The sequence below is a fragment of the Rutidosis leptorrhynchoides genome, chromosome 11 (genome assembly GCF_046630445.1).
Source record: "Rutidosis leptorrhynchoides isolate AG116_Rl617_1_P2 chromosome 11, CSIRO_AGI_Rlap_v1, whole genome shotgun sequence".
NCBI classification, from domain to species: domain Eukaryota; kingdom Viridiplantae; phylum Streptophyta; class Magnoliopsida; order Asterales; family Asteraceae; genus Rutidosis; species Rutidosis leptorrhynchoides.
This window is the reverse complement of record NC_092343.1, coordinates 344160994-344182110: the sequence shown is the minus strand read 5'-3', so window position 1 is coordinate 344182110 and position 21117 is coordinate 344160994. Positions and strand designations below refer to the sequence as shown.

The 21117-nt window shown below is 30.3% G+C and overlaps 1 protein-coding gene across 4 annotated transcripts; it reads left to right on the top strand.

Annotated features, from left to right (window-relative positions):
- The first annotated feature begins 11304 nt into the window (after positions 1 to 11304).
- On the top strand, positions 11305 to 20535 carry LOC139876566 (uncharacterized). 4 transcript variants are annotated; one of them, XM_071863905.1, is made up of 6 exons: positions 11362 to 11377; positions 12500 to 13003; positions 18401 to 18607; positions 18706 to 18829; positions 18934 to 18995; positions 20240 to 20535. In XM_071863905.1, exons 3-6 carry the CDS (start codon positions 18482 to 18484, stop codon positions 20435 to 20437), a joined length of 510 nt encoding a protein of 169 aa, XP_071720006.1. In that variant the 5' UTR covers positions 11362 to 11377; positions 12500 to 13003; positions 18401 to 18481; the 3' UTR covers positions 20438 to 20535. The 4 variants fall into 4 exon arrangements, with proteins under 4 accessions (XP_071720008.1, XP_071720005.1, XP_071720006.1 ...); XM_071863907.1 differs by lacking the exon at positions 12500 to 13003 and having other exon boundaries at positions 11305 to 11377; positions 20245 to 20535; XM_071863904.1 differs by lacking the exon at positions 12500 to 13003 and having other exon boundaries at positions 11305 to 11377.
- The last annotated feature ends 582 nt before the right edge of the window (positions 20536 to 21117 follow it).

Sequence of the window (21117 nt, the reverse complement as noted above, 5' to 3'; positions counted from 1 at the left end):
ATTATATTCATTCGAAACTCCATACTTACGAATTCTGGACCATTACAAGAGGTGTCCAATCGTAAAAAGAAGAAACGAAGGGACAAAGCTCCAAAAGAAATAGAAATTGGAGTATAAATCGCAGCAAAGAGGAAGGAGTAATAACTGTGGATGACAATGATTATAGAAAACAGATATAGGGACATTGAAATTTAAGGAAAGATATAAAGCCCGATAACAACACCTAAATTACAAACCGTGTATATCAATGTTTATCGCAACATAAAGACACGGGAGAATTATAAGTATTACAACCCCAAGGGCAAAGTAGAAGTAAGCAGATTCTTCAGGTGGGAGTTGGAAAAGAAGAACGGTCATTGCGATAGTTAGAATAAGAACAAGGATCAGAACAGGGTTAAGCATTTTCATAAATCTTTTGAATTTGGGAATTGAGTATAGAAGTGGTGAAAACAAATGGAACGGAAAAGGTAAATTTATAAAGGAAAAATCAGACGTAGTAAATCGGGGCAGATCACCGTATTTAATTAAAGAAATCTTAATTTCCGTAAATTCCGAAGAATCAGATCTTATAGATCTTCAAGATTTTCTTTTAAATCCCTTGAATTTCGGAATTCAACCCTGACTCTGTCAAAAGTTAAGACGCACCTTATTTTCTAAATTCAACCAAGACAACGTCAAAAGTTAAAACGAAACTTCATTTATTCATTCCACTCTTTTGTGATAGCTTCAGTCGTACGCTTCGAGTAATCGAATCGTTTTATTCAAATTATTCAATAATGATAAAACTCTATTTATCAGCTCATATTCGTCATAAAACCATTTTTATTGTTAGTCATGACGACCTCACTCAAATTTCGGGACGAAATTTCTTTAACGGGTAGGTACTGTGATGACCCGGGAATTTCCAATCAAATTTAAACTTAATCTTTATATCTGATCTTGACACGATAAGCAAATTCTGTAATGTTGAGTCTCGAAAACTTTGGAATAGTTACATGAATGCATTTGCCATTTTGACCATTCCCGACGATTCATGAACAATTGTTTGTAAATAAATATGTATATGTAAATGTAAGTATACGTATATTAAATTGAAATTATAAAATATAATTTAAACATTTGAATTAAATACGTAAAATAGAATACAAAGTAAATGAGTGTAAATTTAAAATGAATCTATATATATAACTATAAATTCTATGATTAATTATTATTATATGTGTATTATAATATAAATTATAAAAATAAATATTCATTAAAGGCTATCATATTATATCATGTAATTAATAATATAAAATATAATTTAAAAATATAGTTGTTGTATTAAAATCAAAATCTTCACTATCTATATAAATATTAATATTAATTTTAATAACAGTATCATTAATGTTATTATATGAAATCTGGTACATTTGATTATGATTATTATTTAATAATATTAATAGTATTATAGATATTATTAATAGCATCATTATTATAACTAGAAATAAAAATTTAAAATTTTATTTATGACTAATATTGTAATGTTATTAAATTTTTGTTATTAACATCTGTATTATAAATATTATTGTTTTAATAAGGGATTTGGTACATGTAACTTGATATGTCTTAATTATTATTTATAGAATTATCAAATATTATTAACACCTAAATCATTAAAAATCATTATTTTTCTTTTACATTAATAATATTATTATTATCATATTATTATCATACTTACCATGATTTATTTTAATCATTATTATAATAATTATTAATATTAGTATTATTAATATTTGTTATCACTATTTCTATTATTACCATTAGACTTAATTTGATTAATATATATATATTTTTTTTTATTATTTATCTGTATTTTTAAAACATTAACATATTTATATTTAATAACTATTAACCTTATTATTAATTAAACAAAATAATATACAGCATGATTTTCGGGTAGGCATCATATTCAAACTGTTTCATATTTTTGTTTATATCTCAGACCTGTACGTAATACATGAATTTATCAGATAGGGTTAAAAATTTGTAGCAGTGTATCAAGCTTTTTATCTTTTTATATTCTTATGTATTTTGTCTGATTGAGAAAAACTTTAGTCACGGGCCTTCATATAAACGATCAATTATGTTAAAACTGAACCACTTCAATTACTTTTCACTGTCATTATCGTTTATCAAATATAATAAACTCAAATTGTTGAATTTAAAACAAACACAGAACCTGTATACAGCTCGGTTCTCTGTTCTTGTACAAATTTTTCAAAAACTTCGAAAATGAATTAATTTTCAAAATGTATAAATACATTTGTGTTGGAAACCTTCTACTCAATCTATCTCGAAAGATTCAACTCTCAATTTTTCATATCGTGTTCAAATTTGAGAGTCAAAGTTCTATTTTAAAAAGTCAACCGATTGTTCATCGTAAAAATTCGAGTTCTCTAGTTTGTTTCCAGTAAAATTGATGATATGTAAAGTTTATAGGAGTAATTTTAAACATATTTCATATACAAAACTTTGTCTAAAACAGTCCTGAATTAAAAATCAATGTGTGAGTTCATTACGGGCTAATATTGCTGTTTTTTTATTTATTTTTTTTTCTCTTCTTCTGCTTTGACAATCACACACCCACAGACGACTTGATTCTAAATCGTTTGTTTAAATTCTAAACTATTTCATTATTTGCTATTGTAAATTGGATATTTCAATCATTTGTTTTGGGGAGAAGAAGAAGCATACGGTTTTACAGCTTCTTTTTATTTTTTATCTATTTATTTTATTTATCTATTCTTCTGCTGCAAATCCTGATTCCTTTAAAAATCAGTGTTTGTATTTCGTTGGGATAGTTTAAAGATAATTAGTTGCTAGTTGATGTTTGATTTATGGTTTTCCTGGTCGACTGGATTAGATGAAGGGTGAAAGGGAAAACAAGAACAGAAATACAGTTAATTGTTTATGTAATGAGTTTAGGTCAAGTAAAACAAAATGGCGTGAATGGTTTAGGTGTTGGGTCTATTATTGAGAGGTCTCGGGTTCGAGACCCGGCTGAGGCATTTTTTTGTAATTCCAAATATTAGAGGTAGTTTGCAACTTATTATTATTATTATTATTATTATTATTATTATTATTATTATTATTATTATTATTATTATTATTATTATTATTATTATTATTATTATCATTATTATTATTATCATTATTATTATTATTATTATTGTTATTATGATTATTGCTATTATTGTTATTACTACACTTATCATGGTGGTTAATATTATTAGTAGCATTAAGTATTAGAATTATTATTATAATTAAGTATTATGAAAATTAATCATTAATATTATGATTACTAATATATGTATTATGATACAAATTTTCATTTATTATGATTATAAAAACAAATATGAATATTATTATCACTATTAGTTGTGTTATCATTATTATTATTATTATTAGGATTATTATTATTATTAATATTATGAAAATAATACAATTTATCATTATTTTTCCTTAACATTAGTATTGGTATCACTTTTATAACTATTAGTATCATTATTATCATTATTATTATTATTATTATTATTATTATTATTATTATTATTATTATTATTATTATTATTATTATTAAAAAGTATCATTAATCGACTTATCAGTTAAACATTTATATAAATAATATTGTATGATTACTAAAATTTCTATTAAAACTATTAAAAATTACCATTGTTATTAAAAATATTATTTTTACTAAAACTATCATTATTATCGATCTTAGTATTATCTATATCATTATTATTAAGGTAATTACGATTATGAAAATAAAAGTATTAATGACATTATTAAAGTTATTAGCATAAAAATAAAGATTATATATATAAATATATATTCAACACACATAACTTAACTATATTAATGTATCTATATATAAAATGAAGATATATATATTAATCTACTATATAAATGAATTACATCAATAATAATAATATATTTGTTCAATCACAATTATGTGTATTAATATATATACAAATGATATAGGTTCGTGAATCTGAGGCCAACCCTATAATTGTTCAATGTCGTTATATGTATTTTTACTACAAAATACATTAGGTGAGTTTCATTTGCCTTTTTACCCTTTATATTTTTGGGCTGAGAATACATGCGCAACTTTTATAAATGTTTTACGAAATAAACACAAGTACGTGAAACTACATTCTATGGTTAGATTATCTAATCGAATATGCCCCTTTTTATTAAGTCTGGTAATCTAAGAATTAGGGAACAGACACCCTAATTGACGCGAACTCTAAAGATATATCTATCGGGCCCAACAAGCCCCATCCAAAGTACCGGATGCTTTAGTACTTCGAAATTTATATCATGTCCGAAGGAGGATCCCGGAATGATGAGGATATTCTTATATGCATATTGTGAATGTCGGTTACCAGGTATTCAATCCATATGAATGATATTTTTTGTCTCTATGCATGGGACGTACATTTATGAGAACTGAATATGAAATCTTGTGGTCTATTAAAATTATGAAATAATTATTTATGTTAAACTAATGAACTCACCAACCTTTTGGTTGACACTTTAAAGCATGTTTATTCTCAGGTATGAAAGAAATCTTCCGCTGTGCATTAGCTCATATTAGAGACATTACTTGGAGTCATTCATGGCATATTTCAAAAGACGTTGCATTCGAGTCGTTGAGTTCATCAAGATTATTATTAAGTCAATTATAGTTTGATGTATTATGAAATAGTATGCATGCCGTCAACTTTCGATGTAATGAAAGATTGTCTTTTCAAAAAACGAATGCAATGTTTGTAAAATGTATCATATAGAGGTCAAGTACCTCGCGATGTAATCAACTGTTGTGAATCGTTTATAATGGATATGGACTTCGTCCGGATGGATTAGGACGGGTCTTCACAAATCTTTACTTTTTCTATTTCAATCTTTTGTGATAGCTTCATTTGTGCTCTTCGAATAATCGATTTTTTTTTATCCATTTACTAAATGATGATAAAACTCTATTTATCCACTCACATTCTTCATGAAAACATTCTTATTGTTAGCCATGACAACCTCGATCAAATTTTGGGACGAAATTTCTTTAACGGGTAGGTACTGTAGTGACCCAGAAATTTCCGACCAAATTTAAACTTAATCCTTATATGATTTCGATACGATAAGCAAAGTATATAGAATTGAGTCTAGAAAATTTTGGAACAATGTTTATATATTCAATTGACCTTCGACCATTTCCGACGATTCACGAACAACTATTTGTAAATAAATACATACATAATTAAATGTATATATAAATAATAATTTGGAATATTATTTGAAATACTATATGATTTGATGGTAGGAAATAAATATGTAAAATAATATGCGATGTAATAAAAACTATTATGATTATATATATATATATATATATATATATATATATATATATATATATATATATATATATATATATATATATATATATATATATATATATATATATATATATATATATATATGTAAAATAATATGCGATGTAATAAAAACTATTATGATTATATATATATATATATATATATATATATAATAATAATAATACTTATAAATATATAATATTATATATATTTGTTTAAAAAGATATAATTAATATAATTATTTACTTAAACTTTTTAATTAAGATTGGTTATATATATAGAAAGAGCATATATTAAAGATAAATGATTTTGAGCTTAATTGGTAAACGTCGGTAACACTCGGTTGATGTTTTGTTAGTTTTAATATAGATATTGTACATGTTCATGAAGAATTGAAATAAAAGTTGGACTGTAAATTGATTACGAAGATGTTAGAATTGTTAAAAATATTTTTACCTTTTTAAGTTTAAATATTAGTACTCCGTACACATAAATTGGAACAGAAAATAAACAATTATCGAACCTTTTTGATCAGGTTTCAAATAGTTATTGAGTGAAATAATTAATTATATTTAACCTAAAATTTTGGGATTTTTAGGAACACTTTCATACGTTGGCTGTTTAGCAATGGACCACGATATAACACTACATGAGAATAGTGTCGGTAAGATGAAGCCAATATATATGGCTGCTCGACTGTTGTTCTGTTTCCTACCACATGTGAAATTATTATTATAATTATATTTAGATTATTATATTATATATGTTACTTAATTACTTAATGTATAGATATTTTTATGTGCATATGTCGATGAACAAGAGTAAAGAAAAACCACCTCCTTCCTTGAACTTCCTTGTAAACTCCGGCCACTCCTTCACCACATCACCACCGCCACCTAACACCCTTCTTCCACCACCATCGATTAAACGAACATCATCACCAACCACCTTCCTCACCGTTTGAACCACAACCTCCATCTCACTCTCTCTCTAACTCACTATATCTCTCTCTCACCTCCATTCTTTTTATTTCGTGAACATCGATCACCACCACCATAACCTGCAAGCTGCTTAATCTACTTCCTTGTTGTTTATATCGACAACAACCATAACCACATCATCATATTTAAGTTACACCTAATACTACTGTGGTTAGGTTTCTAAGCTCAACAACCACCGGTATCACCACCATCCTTCAATCCTTCGGCCACCATTTGACCACCATCTTTGCTGTTCTCCAGCCCCGAATCCACCGTCAAATAACCATTGTAAGTCGGCTGTTTTACAACCCAAAATCACCACTCAAAAACCATCATAACCACCACTGTTTTAGTGATATTTACCTGCTGTTGATTACTCGTATATTTAGGTTTCAACCACCGTAATCCACCACCAAATCACCACAACTGCTACACTCATTAACTGTTGCTACTACTACTATTTTTTCTGTTTCTGTTACGGGTTGAACTTATCGCCATCGTTGATGATGAGGTCGATGTTGATCGTGATTTTATGTTAATAAAAAAAATAAAGATGTGGTATGATGATATTTCACGATGAAGGTGATTATGAATAAGATGATGTTGTGATGGCGAACGATTTGATAATGATAATTTCGATGATAAAAATATTGATGATAACGGTGATGCTAGGCAGTGAGGAAATGATAAATAATTAGTGTATGTTAAATAAATTAAACGTTCGAATTATAACAAGAAATAACATGATGGTTCGATGGTTTAAGTGGGTGCTTGGTAGGCGAGTGGTCCTGAGTTCGAAACTTGACTACGTTGTATTTTTTTCAACAAATGGCAGCTGTAAATATTGGGCCATAGCCACGCTTGGGCTGTTTAAATGAAGGCCAGCCCAAAAAGTCGATTAATGGAGGGAAATTTCTGTTGGGCCAAAACATACGGATTATATGTATAAATCTGTGATACTTAAACAGAAGGTTAGAAATAGAAGAATGGTTAAGGTTGTTGTGCGTTAAACAAGAGGTCTCGGGTTCGAGCCTCGTCCAAGGCTTTTCTTTTTAGAAACCCTTTTTGAAGGTAGATTTCTTTTTCTTTTTTAAAAAAAAAAGAATTTATATTATTATTAGTATTGTTATTATTGTTATTATGATTATTTTTTTGAACACTTATTATTACAAATACAAGTATTATTATAAAAATCTATCATTTATTATTATTATGATTGTAATTATGATTAGGATTATTGTTATCATTATTATTATGAAAATAATACAAGTTATTATTATTAGTATCACTTTAGTAACTATTAGTATTATTATTATTATTATTAAACATAAGTATTATTATTAACAATATCATTATTAAGAAAGCTATTATTATTATTATTAGTAAATTATTATCATCAGGTGTATCATTTTAAGTAAATAAATATTTGGTACATAAAATATAAATACTATACATACTATAATTATATTAATATTTTACATAAGTATATATATATCAAACTTATTAATATTATTTACATAAATATTTACATATAACAAATTTTGAATTAACCATATAATACTAATTATATATATATATATATATATATATATATATATATATATATATATATATATATATATATATATATATATATATATATATATATATATATATATATATATGTGTGTGTGTGTGTGTGTGTGTGTGTGTGTATGTATATATATATATGTATTAGTATAATTATATGTATAAATATTAATATACAAAATAACAATATATAAACTTTGAAATAACAAATATATTACTAAATTAAATAAGTAATAAATAAACTAGTTTAATTATTATTATATGTTAATCATATGTGTTAATATATATAAATGATATAGGTTCGTGAATCCGAGGTTAACCGTACTTTGTTCAGTTGTTCAATGTCGTCATATGTATTTTTACTACAAAATACAGTATGGTGAGTTTCATTTGCTCCCTTTTTAAATGCTTTTGCAATATATATTTTTGGGACTGAGAATACATGTGCTATTTTTATAACTGTTTTACGAAATAGACACAAGTAATTGAAACTATATTATATGGTTGAATGGATCGAAGCCGAATATGCCCCTTTTTAGCTTGGTAGCCTAAGAATTTGGGAACAGACCCCCAAATTGACGCGAATCCTAAAGATAGATCTATCGGGCCCAACAAGCCCCATCCAAAGTATCGGATGCTTTAGTACTTCGAAATTTATATCATGTCCGAAGGAGGATCCCGAAATGATGGGGATATTCTTATATGCATATTGTGAATGTCGGTTACCAGGTGTTCATCATATGAATGATTATTTTTGTCTCTATGAATGGGACGTATGTTTATGAGAAATGGAAATATGAAATCTCGTGGTCTATTAAAATTATGAAATGATTACTTATGATAAACTAATGAACTCACCAACCTTTTGGTTGACACTTTAAAGCATGTTTAATCTCAGGTATTGAAGAAATCTTCCGCTGTGCATTTGCTCATTTTAAATATATTACTTGGAGTCATTCATGGTATATTTCAAAAGACGTTGCATTCGAGTCGTTGAGTTCATCAAGATTATTATTAAGTCAATTATAGTTAGATATATTATGAAATGGTATGTATGCAGTCAACTTTCGATGTAACGAAAGATTGTCTTTTCAAAAACGAATGCAATGTTTGTAAAATGTATCATATAGAGGTCAAGTACCTCGCGATGAAATCAACTGTTGTGAATAGTTTATAATCGATATGGACTTCGTCCGGATGGATTAGGACGGGTCTTTACAGTGTTATCCATATCTTAAAAAATATTCAGTAACCAGATTTTGTCCATAAAATTTGAAATAACTTTTTATAACAGCTATATAGTTCAGTAACCAGATTTGATGATGTCCATATTACTGAAATACTTTTCTTCTCCTGCAGCAGAAACAACTCAAGCTACTATATTTATGTGTTCATGTATAATATATTATATTTCTAATTTTTATTGGCAAAACCCGCAAATCTTGTGGGTCTTAAGCTAGTGTTAGGTTAAATTACGTTGTACTATTGGCTTACCAATATATACTTTAACTAGTGAAATGACCCGTGGAACCACGGGTTTGTTTAAATGAAACAGTGTAATAATATGTTTTAGGTATTAAGTGAATATAAATGTTAAAATTATTTAGTTTAATGACCTGTGGAACCACGAGTTTGTTTAAATAAAACAGTTTAATAATATATTTTAGGTATTAAGTGAACGTAAATGTTAAAGTTATTTAATTTAATGACCCGTGGAATCACAGAGTCCGACTAAGATACTAGTTAGCTGAACATTTCATCAAACACCTAAAATGCATATTAAACAATCCACATCCAATCATAAGAGATAATATTGGTTGTCATTTTTATTTTAAAAGTGTAAATTAAAATATAAAATTAGAATTAGTTTCCTTCTGCCTAGCTTTTATACCTTCTCGTACTCAATTCAAAATTATTAATTAAAATAATTCAAAATTATTTAATTTTAATAAAAAAATAATTATTAATAAGATTTAATAATAATAATAATTAATTAATAAGATTTAACAATAATAATTAATTAATAAGATTTAATTTTAATTGAAAATTATTTAAATTAATGACATCACCCACCATGGATAGATTTTTTTCTTTTTCTTTTTGATTTTTTTCTTAATAAAGGAATTAGTCTAATAATGACATCATCATTATAGAATTTTAATATTAACTATAAATTAATTATGACTTTTGATATAATACATCTTTGTTGGTAAATTTCATATCATTGTAAATGTGTACATTACCCACGTTTTTTTCTCAATTAATAGGTATATTTAGGTATCTTACTAGTGGTTGTTATGAGTTTGTTACATAACAAGGTTAAAAGTTTTGGCTGGTCATCTTTTTATAAGTACAAGTTAGTATGTGATCCTATTTGTATGCACGTATCACTACTTGTAAAACATAAAAATCGGACGACACTATTCTATTCCGCACGACATGTGTTGTTTGGGAAAATACACAGAAAACGAAAAAATGTCACTTTTTGGTCAGCTTTTCGTATAATTTTGATTGGGTACTTTTGTAGACGACACATGTTGTCCGGAAAGGTAATTCCATTTCTTATTTCTTTCGTGAAAAATATTTGGCTCCACAAAATAAAAAATTTGCGCACAACTTTTTTGGAGGACATGTCGTGCCAAATCTTGTCGAAGCGCTTCTTGATCAATATATGAAAAGCCGACCATCCGAACCAATATTAGCTTGTGATGAATCTTGACTTGTCGCTTTACAAGAAATAGTAGTATGTTGTCTCGACGTATTATTAGCCATTGTTGCATAAAAATTATCACATATCATACAACGAGCCTTTTCGCCCCATCTTTCATAATACATAACTCGTAACTTCACCAAATTTCTTGATTTTGGGAAGTTTTTTAGATTTCTCGAATATTGTCATTTGAGTAAGATTTGCTTTGTAAATTTGAAGCGGAACCAATTTGGGATGTTTGTTGCGAGTTTTCCATAATAACGAAATAAGAAAGATTATAGTATATAATGAGAAATTAGAGAGAACCGGTGTGTTTTGAAACTAAACCAACAACATGTATTCATACTATCAATCTTATTGGGGTAAAATAGTCAAAACCCTACGAAAAAGTAAAAAAAAAAAAAAAAAACCCGGCTCGGTTTTTTAGTTATAGATGGGATTTGATTTTTTTTTTTTTTTTTTTTTTTTTTTTTTTTTTTTTTTTGGTTGAAAAAAAAAAAAACCGTTTTTTTCACCTCTTGGATAGTCCAACGGCCCACTATGGAAACTAATCTGGGCCTAAAACAGGGCTGAGTGTGTCTCACTTAAGTCCGGTCAATCAAGCCTATTGCTCATTGAGCGTACCATAAACCCTAGCTCCATTTTACATTTCACTTATTTTTTTTTCACCGCCTCAACTTCATTTCTCTTCGTTTCAGGTTAGGGTGTTTCCCCTTGGATCTTTAAATTTTTTTCTTGTTGCTGTTATTTGATTAAACTTTGCTTTCATTGCAAATAAAGTTACTCTGTTTTTGTCTTTATTTTCTGCTTCATTAAAGCGATGCTACGTGTTTTAGTTGTATATCTGCTTCGGTATTTTTCATATCTATTTAGTCGAAGTTTATAGCGCGATAATTTGATTATTGTTATTGATTTTTACTAATTGATGCAAATATTTTGTGATGTATTATGGTAATGATTTGATACAATATTGTTTTTGTTCCACCTTCTTGTTTGATGATGCTCTGTAATCTTCTCATAAATCTAATGTTTCGGATTTAATTATGCTCGTACACCTAAATTTAAATGCTTAATCATTTATTTATGTTTTGTTAACAACAAAGTAAATTTTTCAAAGTGGAACACAAGTCCTAATTTCATGTGTATCTGTTTGTGTTTATAGTTATCTATACCTGTATACATGTATTGTTGCTAGATGTTTCTTTTTACATTCTAAATACTTGCTTAAATAAATTTAGTCAAATAGTATAAAGCTTCACTATATTTGCCATCTGTTTGATTTTATCTGGGTTTGTTGGTTGCTCGATCTCTTGTAACTTGCAGCGCTGTAGCACTCGGCATTACTCGATGAGTACCCGGTTTTTGCAACTCTTTAGCGAGTACTCAGTCTAACTTGGCCAAAACTCTAGATTACTCGAAAATTGGTCAAAACTCGGTCGACACGTGAGTACTAACTAACAAGTCCCTACCGAGTACTCCCTATAAGTAGTAATTTTTGCAACCTTGAGAACTTGCATGTTATTTGTACATTACTTTAATTTTTTTCCCGTAGCATTTTGAATCTATATTTATAATCTCTTTTTCTCTCAAAATTTACTTTAACAATATTTGGTGTAAGTGACTGACCCTTGCATATAAGATTATTTACTAATAGTATTTATTGTTACAACTACCTACACATTAAATACTCTGTAACATATTTATTTGTCTGCCATTTTTTTCTTTCCACTTGTGTTAAAATAACCTTGCATATCAGTTGACTGACTATTGGTACACTTTTTTTTTTTTTTTTTTTTTTTTTGTTTTTTTTACGGCGAAAGATGAATTTTATTAAAACCGAATACTCCATCAAAGCGATGAAGGTAAACGGAACGATTACAAAAACAACTAAATTACAAAGATTAGCTTGACGGAATTAAAGATAAAGAAGAAAAGGGTCTTGATCCCACAAATAAGCTTGCAAACCATGAACTACTTTGAGAATCGCCGCCCGAAGAAAGATCTTCAACTTGATATAGCAAACCGCTAAAACCCGAGAGGAAAAAGAACCATTGAAAAAGATCCGACCAAATCCTAAAAGACCATTTGCAATGTAGCAACAAATGGACCACGGATTCAACTTCCCAAACGACTTTCGGCCACACGGGGAGGAACAAAATAACTAGACTGGACCATAAGCCGAATAGCATCGGCCACCACATAGTCACCCGAAGTACGGCCCATACCAACTGAAGCGAAACATGGACAGATATCGAACACCGAGCCAGTTAAACGTGGAATTCTTGAGCTTTGAATCTGCTAAAATCGGAAAAAGGAAGAGCAAGGTGGAGATTCCAACCCAATTGAAAATTTCCGATATCAAAAGAGAATCTAAAACATTTAAACACAACTTGTTTTTTCTCACAGATAAAATACAATGAAGAAAACTCATCTTTCAAAGTACGTCATCAACCCATGGATCAAGCTAAAATAGAATATTATCCTCATTACCGAACAAGCCAAAAAACCTCCGGAACTACCTATTGCTTGAGATTGTATAGAATCAAATTAGAAATTCCCAAATTTCATAAAAGACGAGTTGATTTACCTCATTCACCATAGTCACTTGAATTGCAAGGAATTGGATTTGGAACCGATTAACAATTAAATCGGCCATTCGCCCACTTGACTTGTTACCGAGGCCACGAGTGTTCCACGAGGCTATCCTCATGGCTTAGTGACTTTTTCTGGAGTGTCATCAGGCATGTTCTCCATAAAAACACCGAAGTTGTACAATTCCTCTTTATAAGGAATCTTCTTGTGCAAAAAATATTTTGAGTTGAATCCAAACCTTGCTCAGTGAGATGATTAATTTCGCTCGTTGTGTCGAACATATCGGTCATGTTTGGAATTTTGTTGATCCATTCATAGGATTTATTCTTATCAGTTTTTTTAGGGGGAACAATTGGTTTTAAAATTGCTTCCCTACTACCCTTATCATAATCAGAATGTGAAGCTTTAAAAGAGGCGTAAGAGGAATTCTTCAAGGGCGATGGAGGTTTTTCATTGACCTTATCTGCAAAAGACACGTTAGAATTGATGAAAGAGGTTTTGATGGGCCGTGAGTTGGGAGGGGTAACAGAAGGGAAGTGTTGGTTTTTTGGAGAAGTAGTTTTAAGGATAGGATAGTCACAATGGGAAAGAGAAAAAGGAGATTTTTGGGAATGGGGAGGGACACCCGATTGAACTTGTTTTAAGTTTTCCACATTATCACTCAACCCATCTTTATCAAAAGATTTGAACAAGGATCTTTTGATCTCACTAGCCGCACTATTGGACCCTGTATTCTTTGCTTTTTGAGACAGGAAAGCTGAAGTGACCTTTTCCAATGAGTTGTGTATTTCCACTTTTTTAATGACTTTTTGGGGAGTTTGAAAAGAGGGGTCAATAACGGTAACCTCTGTTTCCACATCAGGGAACACCACCGGAGAAACAACCGGAGGGTTGAGATTCTCAGTGACCGGAGAATCCAAAATTCGATCAGATTTTAGGTTATCAACAGCATCATTAGTTTTCTGTAACCAAGAGTTGTAGATACAAATATCCTCATCAGAGATGATTTCAATTTCTGCATCATAATTGATTTCTTCTACCCATAAATTACAAGTGGTACAATTGGCCACATTGGCTAGTACCATCTTTTCAATTGGACCTGGACTGAAAATCTCAATAAGAGCGAAAACAACATCAGTTCTTTTGAGCCTGTGACAATTGGTGTTAATGTGTAGCACTCTTCCAACTTCTTCAACGGCAACAATGGCACAGTTAGAGGATACACAATCATACGGGATGCCTGAGATGGCAACCTTAGCAATACGGGAATATTTGTTCCGACGTTGGGACATTGGAATCACTTCAATAAATTCATCTACACTTAGAGTAGGCCCCATTGTCATTCTCTTAAAGCTATCTTCATCGGAACAAACAACAATATAACCAAACAAACCCCACACAGAAATCGACTCAACTGCAATAGAACGACCTTTGAACCATTTGATCAATTTTGTTGCAGTCATTGGAATCTTATCGACAATAAGGGCAGTAAGATTTATACGATTGCAAGTTTCAACATTGTAGGACAAGTTAACCTTAGGTGAATTTTGAGGTGCAGGTTGGTTAACAGGATAAAAGGGTGGGTTTGATTTGGAATTTTGTTGAGAGAAATTAGAAGAATGTTTTGATAAAAGGTCAAGATTGAGATCATTTTTTGCGTACCCGATGGTTATTCTCATACCATTGATGATTTTGCCATTTAACGAATTAAGCACACTTGAGGCTTGATTGGTTGTTTGAAGCTTAACAAATGCAATAGTCCTGTCTTTTCTCCAAGAAATACCCAAAACATTACCAAAATCTTGAATGATATGATGAATGATAGGTGGAGTTGTGAATCTTGAAAGATTCTCCAAAAAAATGGTTGATTTTTGAGAAAATGTTGAGTGAGGTTTGGATTGGCAAGATGAAGAAGGTTGATTTTTGTTGAAATTGAAATTGATGGGGATTGAATTTGGGAAAGTGGGTTTGAAGGTATGGGAGGAGTTAAGAGGTTTCATGGTTTACTGTGATTTCTTTTCATATACAGAGTATACGTGGAATACTTGATCAGGATGAATGGGGGTTCTTTAATGAATCATCATTATTAGAGAGTAGTGACTGTATTAAACCAACAAATTCGGCATACTCTTTGAGACAAATGATCGAACAGTTGGTAGGCATAAGAAGGAAAATAAAGTAGAGATTAAAAATAAGAAGGAAATCAGTTTGGTGACTAACAGAGGCAAATGATAAAGATGAATGGGAGAATTTGTGAGTTGAAAATTCATCGGAAAAAAGGAAAAGATACGTTACCGGTGGAGTGCTCCGCTGGATATTTCAAATCTTGGAGCAGATTAAAATGAGATTGTTACCTTGATGAAGATGTGAGATATTTCAACCATTCGAGATATTTCACCCACTTCATAAGTGGCTAACTTTTTGTATTTATTAACCAAAATTATCTAATTTCTTGTCACTAGTGTAGGTTTTTTATCGATCATATGTAAATGAGTCACTTGTTTACACTTTGGGCCTTATTGTTTCCTTCACGGAAGAATACAAGTGCCTTGTTCTTTGGCTCGATTCATCGCTTTGATGTGTCCTGCCCTTTTTTATTTAATTCCTTGTTTTTTGCAAAAAAAAAAAAACCAAAATTAATACAACAATAACTATTAGTACGGCCCACTATGAAAATTTGTGATCACCCACTATTGGAGTAACATTTAACAATAACAATCTATATAGTCTAATCTATATATTATCTATATAGTCTAATAAACATTTAAAATGATGACATCATCAGTAAGCTAAATTACCCTTTACTTTTCATAATGATGATGTCATAATTATATATTAATTTAATTAAAAAAATAATACAAAATCTTTTATAAATGGAAATATTAATCTCTCATAAATTGTAATTTTATTTTTCTAAAAAAATTTAAAAGGCATTTATTATTATTATTAATAATAATAATTATTATTATTAAAAATATAAATATAAATATTCAACTTTGAGCGAACTTTATGTTATTAAAATCAACGACTAAGTTTCTTAGTCGGAATCCGTGGTTTCACGGGGCAATAAACTAAATGACTTTAACATTTACATTCACTTAATACCTAAAACATATCATTAAATTGCGCGGGATCATATCCACGCGCTGGCTAACGCGCCATATAATCACGCGGGATCATATCCACGCGCTGGCTAACGCGCCATATAATCACACTTTGATAATATGCCCACAAACATTGGTCGCATAGCGCCATATTATGGGCACGAATGAGGCTAGGAATGTACTATGGCGACACTAAAGAAGAAAGGAAACCTGTGTACGCACGATACGATCCCGACATCGCAGGATGGCCAGAAAAGGACAGTAGGGTATAAAGGAGACAACACTAAGATGATGGCAGTACTTTACAACTTTTTTTTAATAAATGGACAATGACAACACAACGTGGCACCAACATATCCATTTGTCTCCTTACGTGGCACTAAGGGACAAAAGCTCACGAGTATAAATAGGAGGAACTTGAACGAACACAACACAACTCTGGAATGATATTCCAGTTAACCCGCGCAACTGGAATAGCTCCCTCAAACACTCGGCGATTTCAGGTAGCGCACACGACGTAAATCCTAACATTGCCCTTGGGCCATCAACTCCGGTCAACCCGAATGATGGGTTATGTTTAACCACCCTTTTTGAGATCATCATCTCGTATGAGGGTTATTCACGGTACTCCGGACCGGAGAGTTAAACTCAAAAAACCCTTAAACCCCCCCCCCCCCCCCCCCCCCCCCAAACTTGTTGATCTCGTATGAACCTAACCCCTTGGACCATTTTATGCTTGATCATTGATGCAAAAGCTTATATGTATTCATTGATGATGAATATTGGAATGGCCCAATCATGAGAGGTCACTATATGGATCGTCGTCAATGATGAGCCTCATAATGGTTATGTCTTTATGTCCTTAGACCTGAGATGTATATGTCGATCTTCGATTGTATGACATATTATACTTTGATATAGTTAAATGATATCATTAATAAGGTAGTTATAAAGGTCATCATTGGGTATGATGTGAAGTACATGACGAACACATATAATCAAAATGTGATTTATTCTTCTACGTGACAGTATGATACTGCTAGGCCCTTCGATAAAAGTGAATGGATATTTACACGGTCGTGTCCAAGCAATATTGATTGTTGATCAATTCTAACATGGTGACCGCATTCAATATTTCTATATCGAGAAACAGAATTAGTTGACAAATGAGAATGACTAGATCCATGTCTTATGTAAACTCGGTATCCACAATAAAGGGACAATTGACACTCAATCATTAAATCATATTTAATAATAATTAATGAGAGTTCGTTTTGCTGAAATAAACAGGGCATAGATGTGATGCTAGACGCTAATATTTATCTTTATAGTTTTCTAGATGTTATGTCATGCACAAGTGGAAGTGGGGGTATGTTGATTTAGTGTGCACGTTATAACACAAATATATACTACCGTTTATATACAAGCCTATGCGGCCACACAGTTTTGAACTTAGATACCAATTATTATATATTATTAACATATAATTATAATAATTATAATTATACATATAGTTAGAAAAGTATAATTTAATTAAATACGATTTAATTAAATATACAAGTTTCAATGGACTGTTGAACCACGAATAAATAAATGGGCTTTGTGTTATGGTCCTGACGTTAGATATATAAAAAAGTAGATATCCATTAGCTAGGGTGTGGAACACACCAACAAAAAAAAATAGATCTGTCATTAATGATAAAAAAAAACAAACGCGTTCAATGTTGAACGATTTAGCATTCAACACTGAACCGATCAATTAGGAGTCAAACGCATCTAAATCTTCTTATCTATTATAAAAATAATTTGTTTGTAACTATCTCTATTTAACTACTTGTTACCGCCCTTCTGGTTTGCGTGAGGTCTCGAATTATAGTCTCACATGGAATTTTATAATGCAATTTGCTTTGCAAGGTGGTGGAAACTTCTTTGATGATTTTCATTACTAATTCTAATCTCGTTGTGAAAAAAAAAAAGAGTAATAATAATTTTTTTTTGGGTTTTCTTAAAATATAAAATAAACAGAAGGGCGATAAACGATGAGTCGATGACCATCTTTGCAGTTCCACTGTGAGCGACCGTTGAAATCACTACGGTAACAACAAAATGGACTACAACCTAGCCGCCTTAAAGTTACTATGCATCCAATTAAAATCGGCGCGTCGCACTCACGACTCCTCTCAATCCTCCCTTTCTCTCGGTCCGATCCTCTTCCAGCGCGCGTGGTTACAGGTATACATACACTCACGCGCCACCGCTCTTTTAAATCAATTTTATTTTTCATATATCGAATATAATTATTAATTATTAATTAATTGAATTAAATGCAGGGCGTAATAATCTCACTACCGTCGTCCACCACCGCCGGCGACGGACGGTTTCTCGTCGATGACGGAACCGGCGTCGTTGAACTCGCACCGTCTGGCCAAAACCTAAATCGTGACTGGAATTTAGGTCATTGTTTCTGACTAACAATTTATTTTTTTTTATTTTTATTTTTTTAAACTTGGCATTATATCTGTAGTTTTAATGATTTGAACTTTCGATTGATATCACAGGTGCATATGTAATGATTGTTGGAGGTTGTGTGATTCGTGATGATAATTTTCCCTTAATTAAGGTAATTTACTTTTTGTTTTGCGAATATGATTATTATTTTTTTTTTTTTGAACGGTAATTTTTTTATCATCAGTAGATTTATTTCAACGAGTGAATATGATATGATATGATTATTCGTGATTATATTATTATTCAATTAGTTACTTTCGCTAGTTAATTTAATCTCGATATGATATGATTACATTAAATTACAAATAGTAGTTCATAGGAAGTTGAAAATTTTTTTTCCTAGAAAATATATACTGTACATGATATTTGTTGGTAAATTAGTTACATTATATATACTGTACATGATATCTTAATTTTTTTGTAACGAGTCTTTCGTATAGAGTTAGTTAAGACTTTAAAGAAACGAAAGTCGTAGTTTTGAGTGAGAACTTGGTGAAGAAAGAACTAGAAATTAGTTGGTGTTTGGTTGAGTTTTGCTTTTAAGTTTACCAAAAATGTGGATATAAGTCATATTTGATATAACAAAATTAGAAGCATGTCATAAGCAAAAATCTGTGTACGTGATACGTACTAATTATTGGACACCTGGATTTGAAATCATCACATAACAGAATTAGGAGGCTGTCATATGCCAAAATCTTTTTAAATGATTCATACTGAAGCCCAGAATTGGGAGATTGTCATAAGCAAAAAAGGATGAATTTGTTGCTCTCTTTTCTATGTGGAATATTAGAGTCTAGAGGTGGTAATATGGGTGGGTCTTGTCTGTTTGGTTATGGGTTGATTAAAACGAACCCGGTCAAGTTGGGTTGACCCTCGGATACGTCTTATCCATATCTAATTTGTTTCATAAATGATTGGTGTCTTAAGCGTGATTACTTGTCCGATGTTTATTACGAGTACTATAATATTTGGAAATTTCGAATAAAGGGATTAGAAGTTCGTACGCATAATAAGCAAACTCATATATGCCTTTCAAAATAATAAAAAAAAAATGCTACCTTAATTCATTCTCTTATGCCCAAGTTTCATTAGACCCGTTTGAAATAAGACGCAACAAATCGACCCATTAGAAGTTAGTAGGTCAAAATTGTCACCTTATTATATATATATATATATATATATATATATATATATATATATATATATATATATATATATATATATATATATATATATATATATATATATATATATATATATATATATATGTTAATTTTTTATTTCAAATAAGGCATTAAAAGCCTGTATTTTGACTTGCTTGTGCATATAATTAACATAAGTTAAATTTAAAAGTTCAGGTTCACAAAATTGTCGATCTCTCTGCATTTCCCCATCGAGAGGCCATGTGGTATCTGGAAGTCTTGGAGGCGTACAAACTCTTCTATCAGCCCGCAATTGAAGGTTCATAGGCAGACATTTAATGGACAATTTTGTCATTATACTATATATGTTCAAATAGCTCATGTCATTGGTTGTTCAAGGTACATGTAAATTTATCGAAACGTACTTTCTTTGGCTATTAGAGTTATTAGTAGCCTAGTATGTGAGCAGGAAATATTGATGGGCTGATGGAATTATATTTAATCTTTGAGTGTTGCCCCTTTTTGTTAAGCAAATATTTTTTGGTACTACTAAATATTAATCATGTGCCCATATGTTAATTTTCAAAACTAGAGAGCTATCTGAACACCTGACCATTTAATCTACTGATAGCGTATTTAGTGTAACAACTTGGCGAATGACTCGGGGGGTTTTTGGAGAAAGCGTACGATTTATGGTACCTACTTAAGTTTTAGGTTAGTTGTTAGGATTTAATTATGGACAAAATTGCACGAGGGGTCCCTGTGGTTTGTTTGATACAACAACCGGGGTCCAAAAGAATTTTTTTGACATTGAGGGTCACTGTGCTATGCACTTGTTTCATGGGGGGTCCAATTGCCGAACACCGTTATTTTTTTCTGTTAACTTTCAACATGTGCATAGCATGTGAGGGCACTTTAGTCTTTTTATCTTTTTTTACCCCTTTTAAGTATACCTGCACCCATTCTTCATTAAATTCTCTACATCTTCATATCATCTTTTTATTTATCATCAAAACATCAGAAAATAAAAAATAAAAATCATCATTATTATCCATTTGTTCATGTTCATCAAACAAAGTCATATCCTCA

Coding starts and splice junctions, on each gene's coding strand:
- LOC139876566 (XM_071863904.1), top strand. CDS start 18,482: ATGGACTACAACCTAGCCGCCTTAAAGTTACTATGCATCCAATTAAAA. Junction 18,608..18,705: donor TCCAGCGCGCGTGGTTACAG/GTATACATACAC, acceptor AATTAAATGCAG/GGCGTAATAATCTCACTACC. Junction 18,830..18,933: donor AAATCGTGACTGGAATTTAG/GTCATTGTTTCT, acceptor TTGATATCACAG/GTGCATATGTAATGATTGTT.